The sequence below is a fragment of the Copadichromis virginalis genome, linkage group LG7 (genome assembly GCF_057382275.1).
Source record: "Copadichromis virginalis isolate Kocher_CV1m ecotype Utaka linkage group LG7, C_Virginalis_male_GT1.1, whole genome shotgun sequence".
Lineage (NCBI taxonomy): Eukaryota > Metazoa > Chordata > Actinopteri > Cichliformes > Cichlidae > Copadichromis > Copadichromis virginalis.
Window position 1 is genome coordinate 44,835,296 of NC_140624.1, and position 10,910 is coordinate 44,846,205.

At 38.9% G+C, this 10,910-nt stretch overlaps 1 protein-coding gene across 1 annotated transcript; it reads left to right on the forward strand.

Annotated features, from left to right (window-relative positions):
- Nucleotides 1-368: 368 nt before the first annotated feature.
- On the forward strand, nucleotides 369-10,478 carry anxa4 (annexin A4). The gene is made up of 13 exons (XM_085463619.1): nucleotides 369-518; nucleotides 1,559-1,608; nucleotides 2,265-2,352; nucleotides 3,061-3,155; nucleotides 5,092-5,205; nucleotides 5,666-5,756; nucleotides 6,575-6,654; nucleotides 7,434-7,490; nucleotides 7,590-7,683; nucleotides 7,883-7,978; nucleotides 8,343-8,401; nucleotides 9,913-10,035; nucleotides 10,260-10,478. Exons 2-13 carry the CDS (start codon nucleotides 1,600-1,602, stop codon nucleotides 10,314-10,316), a joined length of 963 nt encoding a protein of 320 aa, XP_085319745.1. The 5' UTR covers nucleotides 369-518; nucleotides 1,559-1,599; the 3' UTR covers nucleotides 10,317-10,478.
- The last annotated feature ends 432 nt before the right edge of the window (nucleotides 10,479-10,910 follow it).

A 10,910-nucleotide genomic window follows, 5' to 3' on the forward strand; every position in this document is an offset into this window, starting at 1 on the left:
ATGTGATCATGTGACGCGATTACGTCACGTCGCTCGCACGCGTGCATCCAAATGATAAAATAAAATTCAATTATATAAAGACATATTCTGCATTTATGTTTTACTTTCGATTTTATAGGTTTAATTAAAAAACAATGGAGACAAAAATAATGTCATTTTATGTTACAATTTACGTTGTGTATGTTCAATTTCATGGAATAAAGTGATTGAAAATAAAAAAAAACATTAGAATATATTTATAATTTACAATAGATTTTACAAGACATAAAATGTACCTGCATATCTCAAAATTTTGACTCTGAGTTATAAGGTAATTTTTTTTTCTGCAGTGGAACAAAGCAATGCCTTGGCCGACATTCCGCGAACGCACCTCAAAACGCGAACGACCCTGCAAAAAACTGACATCCGTGGGAGGCGCAAGAAAAACAGCTGGTAGTTATAAGCTGTAGAGTTCGCTGTACTGTGACGATCTACCTTCGTGTCTGACTTCAGGCTCAGTAGTTTTGTCTCCGGGACAGGTAAGCTATACTTTAGCACCGGTCAGTCATTTATTTACGCTGTTTTGCGGTGTGACTTTGTCAGCGTGGAGATTAGGCGGGAGCTCCTCTGTCTATCTGTCTGTAGGGTGTGCCCACTGAGTTTAAGACAAGTTAACTGTAAAGTCTTCTGTTTCCTGACTTTTTAATCGACGCGATGTACTCTTTATATTTCGTATCTAACCACGTCTGAACCATAGATCTATAAGGCATCGATCAATAAGTTTCAGTTTCAAGAATGTCTTTGGCACTATGAGTCGATTTCGTTTTTGAGCTTCAGCTTTTAGTTTATCCTTGTATGTGAATTCCCTGACAATTCGCTTGCTCGCTTTCGGAGAATCAGAATGAGCGTGAGCAGCCCAAACAGGTTTACTAACAGGAAAACTATAATCCAGCAGTTGTTAGAACTTTTCCCCTCCATGCACGATCAAGTGCAAGAGTTTACCCTGAAAAGCAAGGCATTGGTTTGTTCACGCAAATGAGGATTTCTACATTAGGTTGCACTATTGCGCTTTGGCAACAGCAAGAATCGCATGCCTCATATTTACATTACACACCGCTAAGGTGTGGCCCTAACCCTAAGTGCAGAGTTTAGGCTCCCGTGTTTGAATATCAAATATCTCCACAGACAAATACTGGGAGATTAGTCATGTTATGTATAATTTATGGTAAAAACATTTAATGTGCCGGATCATAAGTGGATGGAAGTGAACAGGGTAAGTTGATCTCCACAGGGATAAAACCAGGTGGGAGTGTACTAGGTTTCCTCTCAGTGAAGTAATTACAGGTGTATCCAAACAAACACGTTTAATGAGATAAGCTCCCGGGAAACCACCACAGATGTAGGACACATGAGAACCTGTGACGAAACGTCGTGTGGTGGAAACCCTCTGTGAGATGATGACCTGTATACAATATTGATCAAAGGTTAACGAAGGCCACATTAAAACCTGTAACATCTTCCTGCCCCTGCAACGTAATAAAGTACTCATTGTGCATTTTTTAAATCTGTTCTTTTGTAGCTTTCAGGACTTCCAGTTTGAAAATCTACACTCTTCCTACAATGGCAGCAGTAAGTCTCTCTCAGCTGCACGTTCATGTGTGAATTTGCATCACCGGTAGGGAGTCACTGCACTTTCGACACAGCATTCAAATTAAAGACAAGTTAAAGGTTCAGCAACCCGTGATAAAGGTAGTTTATTAAATAGTTTTGTTTTGCTTAATTTTTTTGTTTTTATGTTCAATGCAAGTCCCCTAAACAAGATTATAGAGCCCTTACAATTCAATCCTGCTTTTTAAAACTGTAAAATAATCTAACACTCATGAATAGAAGAATAATTATGCATTGTAGCACATATGCCTTTGACTTTAGCATAAATGATCAATAATCAGACATACTTTGTTACACACATATTTTTAATTAATTCTGTAAAATGTTTACAAATGCTCATCTGCATATCTTTATTTTTCTACTTATAGAAAAAGATAAAATTTGCGATAGGCAGATAAGCTTCTGAGAAATGGATTCTGGCTTTAAAATTGGCTCTTACACAGATGTGTTAAACTAGTTCAAACAAATTGATGTCAAACCCTTCACGTGTACATAGTGAGATTATTTAAAAATGGCATGAATGGGAAAAATGATTGAGTTGTACTTTAAGCTTTGTGTTTACTTATTTAATTTCTGTTTAATAGATTAATAATTGTATTTTTGTCATTTGTAATCAGATCGGAAACCGTGGAACCGTGACTGAAGCTGCTAATTTTAATCCCGACGCAGATGCCCAGAAGCTTAGAGAATCCATGAAAGGAGCTGGTGAGTGATCCAACACCATTGTCACCCACTGACCATCAGCTGAAGATATCCTTAGCCCTCTATGGAGAAAATAAATTCTCCTTGGTCTCGCCCTTCTTCTGAAGGAAAGTTTGAAAACGAATTTCAACATTGCGCAGTGCTCACGCAGTCATGGGGTATCATAGTGTTTCCTTTATAGTCCATTTGATTGGTAATCTTTTACTCTGACAGTGACTAATCTTTAACCTTTGTGTTTTGCAACATTTTCACTCCTGATAAGGAAGGAAATGAGTCTTGCTTATCATGCAGGTTGTAGTAGTAGACTAGCTTTGTCATGGATTATGCTGTTTTAAAGCCAAGCAGGGAGATACTGTGTAGGTGCTATGTAGATCCCCTCTAACATTCAGCATTTGGTAGTGTTAACAAATTCAGCAAATTCATGGAGAGGAATGTTCAAGCTGTTCGGGTTTGATACTCTAATAATCTTCTCCTGACTCTTGTTTGAGCTCCATTGGAAACAGATGGTTTCTATGGCCATGGGAACAAACAACCTTGTGTTAGGATAATCTCCAGGCCTGCAGCAGTGTCGCCCGACTCTACGGCCTACATAAAATGACCAAACCTATGCTTTTAAATGCATTTCCAGCAAAAGAAATAAATATGGTCCTTTTATTTCAAGATTGACAGCAGTTAAGATTACATAACCTGAGTCTATGAAATTTCTTTCAGGCACTAATGAGGCAGCTATCACTGAGATCCTGGCCCACCGTACTATTGCCCAGAGGCAGCGCATCAAAATTGCCTACAAACAAACAGTGGGGAAGGTGAGATGCAGCAAAAGTAGTCCATTCATAACTGAAGATGTGCCTTTGCATCTTAAATACAGTAATATATAAATGAGTTTGATGAATGCTGTTGGCAATAACAGCAGATGTGTTGCCTCTTACTCCGCTGTGTACTCTCACTGTCCTTATTTTAGGTGGGGTAAAGTGATAAGGTGCAAGTTAACCTTTAACTGCAAAGCAGAAATGAATAACACTTGCAAATAAAGGCTAATACGGAGAGGGGCTTGTGAGTTTTCTAGAAGAGGAAGGTCTGAGTCAATAAAAAACACAGACTGAACCCACATAGGTGTGTTACCCACTGTCACTTCGGTTGTTTCCTGATTATGGGGCTCAATATATTAACAAAACGGGAAGCTTGAGATCTTTATTGTATTGACATATTAAGATAATATTTATCTCCCTGCACACTGTACACACTGCACATCTGGTACAAAGTCATTAAAAGCAACTGAAAGTTCACTGAGGGGAGCTATGGGAACAGCAGAGTGAGCAGAGTTGTTGCAGTCAGGAAAAGTGAGTCATGTTGCACACGCGGACACCCACACGGGGAGGGGGTGGGGCTGAGTGGAACAAGCTCCTCTTTTCACCAAAACTCTTTCCAAGAACCACACCCTCTAGCGGAGACCCAAATGCTGTTGGAATGAGTGAAGTCATGGTCAACATAAATCCATTTCACTCAAGTGAATGTTGTAGAGAGTCGGTGTTTGTTACACTGACACAGCCTAATAAATTCACTTAAATGGCCTGCATTTGTATAGCGCTTTTCTAGTCCATACACTACATTTACACATTCACCCATTCACACACTGGCGATAGCAAGCTACATTGTAGCCACAGCTGCCCTGCCCTCTGCGCTGACAGAGGTGAGGCTGCCAGATACAGGCGCCACCGGGCCCTCTGACCACCACCAGTATGCAAACATAGGGTTAGTATCTTGCCCAAGGATATTTGGCATGCAGCCAGGATGCAGCCTGGGATCGAACCACCGACCTTCTGATTAGTGGCTGACCTGCTCTGCCACCCGAGCTACAGCCACCCCAAATATTCAACTTGAGTTTTTTTATATCACGACAAATCACAACAACAGTCATCTCAAGGTGATTTATATTCTACTTCCATAGTCAAAGCCCCTATAATAATATGGAGAAAACCTGAGCAATTAGGCGACCCCCTATGAGCAACCACTTGGCAACAGTGGGAAGGGAAAACTCCCTTTTAACAGGAAGAAACCTCGGGCAGAACCAGGTTTAGGGAGGGGCAGCCATCTGCCATGACCGGTTTGGGGTGAGGGGAGGGACAAAAAGACAAAAACACACTGTGGAGGGCAAGAGATTAATAATACCTAAGGATTAAACAGAGAGTGAAAAGAGGTGTGTAAAGCTGTCCAGCAGCCTAGTCCTATTGCAGGATAACTAAGGAAGGATTAGATTCACCTGTTCCAACATAACTACATGCTTTATCAAAAAGGAGGTTTTTAACCTAATCTTAAAAGTAGAGACGCTGTAGAGACCTGCATCCAAACTGGAAGCTGGTTCCACAGAAGCAAGACCTGAAAGCTTAAAGCTCTGCCTCCCGGTTTACTTTAAATATCCTGAGAGTGAAGTGCTCTATCGGGATGATACAGTACATAAGCTAGACTCTAATTATTCAACACATTGTATGTGAGGAGAAGGATTTTAAAGTTGATTCTGGATTTAACAGGGAGCCAATGACAAGGAGCCAATATGGGAGAAATGTGCTCTCTTTGTAGACTGTCAGTATTCTTGCTGCAGCATTTTCAATCATTTGAAGGCTTTTCAGAGGGTTTTTAGGACATCATGACAATACTGAATTACAGTAGTCCAGGCTAGAAGTAATAAATGCAGGACTAACTTTAAAACAATAAGAACATTCATCTGTTTCCATCCCCCTTCAGGACCTGGCTGATGATCTGTCCTCAGAGCTGAGTGGGAACTTCAGGAGTGTTGTTCTGGGTCTGCTGATGCTGGCGCCTGTATACGATGCCTACGAGCTGAGAAATGCAATGAAGGTGATTGAAGAGGTTTTTGATAGAGCTGCTAGTCTTTTAGTAATGCGCCTGTATATTTTCCTATTGTCCCCAAGGTCAACATGTATTATCTGTGTATGCCAAGTCTGTTATTTTTATGTCACACAAATTATCATTTATGTTCACAGTCTTTGAATGACACACCTCGGTTGCTGTTATTTACATACTGTAGTTTATTTTGAGCTAATCCTGCACACAGTATCAGCCCTCTGCTGTTTTACAAATATGTATTAATCCGTAGCTCAACTTATATACATGTATACTTAAACAGTTGCACTGTTTATAACAGTGTGAAGTGATTTGGGGAAAATATTGAAGAAATTTGCTTGGGACTGGCAACCTCAGGAAGTGGTATTATGTGACAATAACAAATATATTGAATACCGCCAGCCTTTTCCTTTAATTCCCAATGTGCAGCTTACGGAATACTGATTTATTACAGGGGGCTGGAACCGAAGAGGCTTGTCTCATCGATATCCTCGCCTCAAGGTCAAACGAGGAAGTAAAAGTCATCAACGACGTCTACAAGAAAGGTAACAGTGTCACCTCGTCAGGTCTCCCTACCAGCTGGTACCAATGATATATGATATTATGTAGCACCAACAAAACTCTGTGTTTTGTTAGGAGTTGCAATGACCTCCTTTATTAGAAAACACTGGATGCTGTAAATTATTCATAAAAGCCACTGCTGCTCTCTGTGTGGCGGTTTATTGTTGCTGAATTGTTCCTCTGTGGGTGAAATGAGAGTAGCTGGAAAGTATTTATAAAGTGGTTTTCAGTAACCTTGCCTTGAGTGATTTGTCTGCTTTGTTGTGTTTTTCTATAGAGCATAACCGTTGGAAATTTTAGATTAAAAAGAATGAATATTAACTGAACGTGAATGTCAATATTTGGCTTCCGAATCTGTTTTTTATTTTTGTTTTGTTTGAATCTCATAGAAATCTGGATTATGGCTCCCTTTTAAGCCTGCAGTAAATATTATTCTTCCCACGAGCTGTTGTTCATAATGTAGAAATCTGAGAATCTACTATATTACTTATGTCTAACACGCCTCCTGCGGTATAAGCCATCGACAAGAATCCTCCAGAGTGCTCAGTCTTGATCTACTGTATGGCTAATATTTACATGAGAAGCTGTTATTAGTGCTGACGGTAGTTTGACACATTTAATGACTGACTGAACTAGTTGAGCAAGTAGCAACTTAACAGCATCTTTCCTACGAGTACTAACAACCAACAGAGCCTAATGTACATTTAGTGAACTGCATGTTTAGTGGTAAGTGTAATTTTAAAATAAAAACTAAAAGAGTACAATGTCACATGATTTTATGTCTTTTTTTTATTAATGGCAGAATATGAGAAGAAACTGGAAGATGCTGTAACTGGGGATACATCTGGAATGTTTCAAAGGGTTTTGGTCTCTTTACTCACGGTGAGCAAACTTTGACCCACAACCTTTTTTATAGTGTTATTCAGTGTGCGAAACACTGGCCAGAGACGCAAAAGTAGACAAGCAATTATACCGTCCAGACCAACTGAAGTTTCTAATATTTCTAATGCTTATCTGAACTTCACTGTATCTCCAAACCGTGTTACAAAAAAACAAAACAAAAAAAAAGTCATTTGTTGAACATTTTCTGATGTAAGTGCCCTAAATCCTCATCCAGCAAACCGCTGTTCTATTCCAGTTTGTTTACAAAGCTTTAATCAGACGTCTGATCATTTACAAAGCTGACATAAGTGAATATTTATCTATTTTGCATTTTTATTAAACTGTGTTAATCCAAAGAACGGACACTGTTTGACAGCTTTAAGTTAAAATTCATAGAAAATAAACAACAGAAAAATAAATTCGGCTTGTTTTAAAATTTAGAACCTTTAGCATCTTAGCAATCAAAAAAGTAAGGAAACCCAAACATTTTGGACTTTAGTGTGATATTTGCATGCAGCATCGCAAATACTACCATTGTCAAATGGAACAAAGTCAAGCTGTGTAGATTATAAGTATGAAGTATTAACCTCCTGGTATTTACTAGCAGGTTCAGCTGTACTTGTAAAATGTCAGTTGGACCTTTATCGAATATCTATTCTTCAGGGAAGAGGAAGAATGAGCCACTTCTGCATAATAAAATAACCAGTTAATATTACTTTTTTCTGTTGCTTAATCTTGTACGCACGTTCTCTTGAGCTGACGCATCTCCTGTTTTGCAGGCTGGACGGGATGAAAGCACCAATGTGGACGAGGCCCAGGCTATTCAAGATGCCAAGGTAAAGGTTCAGGTCATAAGGGAAAAATGGTGTATTTAACTCGCCTGTTACACAGGCGTAGAGACTGGTTGATAAACAATTTTATGTCTGTGATTATAGGAAATCTATGAGGCTGGTGAGGCTCGATGGGGCACAGATGAGGTTAAATTCCTCACAGTGCTTTGTGTGAGGAACCGAAACCATCTGCTGCGAGGTACTATAAGTGCTTGGTGTCATGTGAAAATACTAAACATTGCCTTACTTCCTTAAATTGGCCACCAAAGGAATTTCAGTTAATGATTATATCAAATTTATGACCAAAATCACTTGTTAAATCACATAATCTTTTAATTAGTGAGTCATCAGGTCACTATTGGCAACTTCCTTATGAATCACGTTATGTCCCACTCCAGTGTTTCAGGAGTATCAGAAGATTTCTGGGAGAGACATTGAGGAGAGCATCAAGAGGGAGATGTCTGGCTGCCTGGAAGACGTCTTTCTGGCTATAGGTGTGTCTTTTCAGTTACGTGATCCTTCAGATGAAGTCTAAGATACACGTGGGTTCAAATTAGCACAGAAAATAAATAAATAAGCAAGCTTACAATATTTGCTGCTGATTTACCAGGTGGTCTGTATAAAGTTTATTGCAGAAACACAAAAATACACTGATCAGTTGACACTAAATATTTAAAAATGCACAAAATGAGGAATTGCAGGTCGACTTAAGGCCTACTCTTCAGTCACAAGAGATCAAATAAATGCTGCTGTTCACAATATTTTTTTAATATATTAACCAAGTAGAATAAATTGTTTTTCTGCATCATACACTACGATTTGCATCTCATGTGCAGTGATTTGTTTTCTACTTTGCAGTGAAATGCATCAGGAACAAGCCGGCTTTTTTTGCTGAGCGATTATACAAATCAATGAAGGTAAATATTTCATGCAGTAATACATAGCTACTTTTCTTTCTTCCACTTCCAGTTCTATCATAAAACAACCACAAATATAAAGAATTACTTCCATTAAGTGCTACTGTATGCAAAAGCCTCCTGTCACCCCTCATTTCTGTATATTTTGCTAGGAAAATGGGAAATGGATTCAGAGATTTATTCAAATGTGTTCAAACATACATGGAAATACAGCATATAAGGCAAAAACAGAGCTTGTGCAATTATAATGAGCCTGCAAATTCAATATTTGGTATGACAACCTTTATGCTTCAACACAGCCTGAACTCTCTCAGACAGTTTTTCTTGTAATTTCTTTAAAAAGTCTGCAAGTATAGTTCAACTCTGGATGTTGGCTGTCTTTTTTCCTGTTCTCTGCTTCATTAATGTTGAAGTTGGACCTCACCATTAATGGCTTCTTGACAGCTATTGAGCTCATTTCTGATGAGGGTATGGCAGACAATAGATTGATCAGCTGAAGGGCGGGATGTATCTTTCAGGTCCTGTGGCACATGGCCCACTATGGTATATAAAACACTTTTGTTTACCTATGTACCTATGTTTTTCCTTCTTCAAACAGCACTTGTCTAACATTCACACACTCTAAAGAATGCATCAGGGGAAACTTGGAGTTCAATATCTTTCCCAAAAATATTTAGCCATACAGACATGCATCAAACCACCGACCACTCAGTTGGTAGACGACACCCTCTACTTCCTGAGATGCAGCCAGCCTTGCATCAGGTCTTTGTTGGATTTTTTTTTTTTAATTTCTTAAGGACATGACTTTCAGATACTGTTGATCTGATGTAGATGGTTTCTTAAGCCTGCCACTTTTTCTTTTGTTCTCACAGTTTCTTCCAAATTTTTAAGGACACGCTGCACGGCATGCTGAGATTTGCCCAGGTTTCAGCTAATAGCACCTTGTTGGTCCAAAAATACAATTTCACGCCTGTCAAACGTTGTTATTTTTGACATTACTATTATTATTATGTTTTTGTAGGTTCAAATAAAAGAAAAGGAGCAAATTGTGTTTTTTGGAACAAACACATTTTTTGTGACAGGCTGTTACTGTAGCCTGTCACAAAATGCCTAAAGACAACAATTTAAACTTGGTTCTTTGCTAAGCTTCCCTTAGATTTTTTTTATGCTTCTATAATTCATAATTTAGTGTTAAATGGTTTGAACAAACAAGCAAACAAAAAACATCCCTGTGAAAGTGGAAATGAGTGGAAAAATCAACCATTGTCCAAAGGAAAAAATCTGAAAGACCTTCAGAGAGCCTGAATAATGATTGCTCAAAACTACTTTGTACAAGGAAGTCAGGCTTCTTGTAGGTAGATATAAAAATAAAAGTGGCTCAAGATTGTTGCACAGCACTGTATGCCATAATATATTATGAATTAGGCCAAAAAGAAATCAGTCCGAGGCTGTTATAGTCTGCAGCAGAGTCTAGTGCAGTACAAATACAGTTTTTGTTTCTCTCTTTCCAGGGCCTGGGCACTACAGACAGTGTCCTTATCCGGATAATGGTAGCCAGGGCTGAGATTGACATGTTGGACATTAAAGCACAGTTCCTGAAGATGTATGGAAAAACTCTACACTCCTTCATCAAGGTGAGGCACCAAAGAAAGGAGACGGTAACGCCCTTTCGTCAGCAAAAGCTTTGCAATACATCAGCTGGGGTGTAATATATGCACTTCTGACTTTATGTAATGTCCTTATGTTGTTTTGAAATGTTGCAAGACAATATTTAAGATAATTTTGGGGGGGTTCAGAAGCCTTGAAGTTGTAAAAATATGTTCTAATTTTTTCCTTTTTACCCCCCACCCCCCCGTAGGGAGACACATCTGGTGACTACCGCAAAATCCTGCTCGAGCTCTGTGGAGGCGAGTAAAGAAAATCTCACTCCAACATTCAGCCATGCGTTTACTCTGGAATCTACAATATTGGCTTTTTTCTATTACAGTTTGTTCATCTGTGCTTTTTACATTTCACTGTGCCTTATTTGACGCTTTCTAAAAACAATTAAACCAAAGATCAGTGACCTGTGCAGAGATTTCTGTTTTTTCTTTTCCTTGTTGTTGATGCTGTGTTAAGGATTTATTAATTGCATTATAGAGGGTGAAATTTATATGCTTTCCACATAAAAGCAACACAAAGATGGATGTTGTTGGCATCTAGCTGTTTTTACAGTGCAGCATTTTCATTACTATCTAGTCAATGAAGTCCATTTGTTTAATTGGTAGCAGTTCCTCATTTGCTAAGTCAGCCCTTTATCATTTGATTCAATTACTTAACAAGATGCTATCTTGATTTGGGAGGCAGTACATGCTCTAATCAGGTTATCGGGAATGTCACATAAAGTATAAACTTACAGCTCAGTGTCTGAACAATAGGCCCAGGTAATGCTGTAGTGTGCAGTGGTCAAGGTGAACACTAGGTGGAACCAAAACAACTCCAAATAGGAGCTGTGGGCCCATAAAAGTCA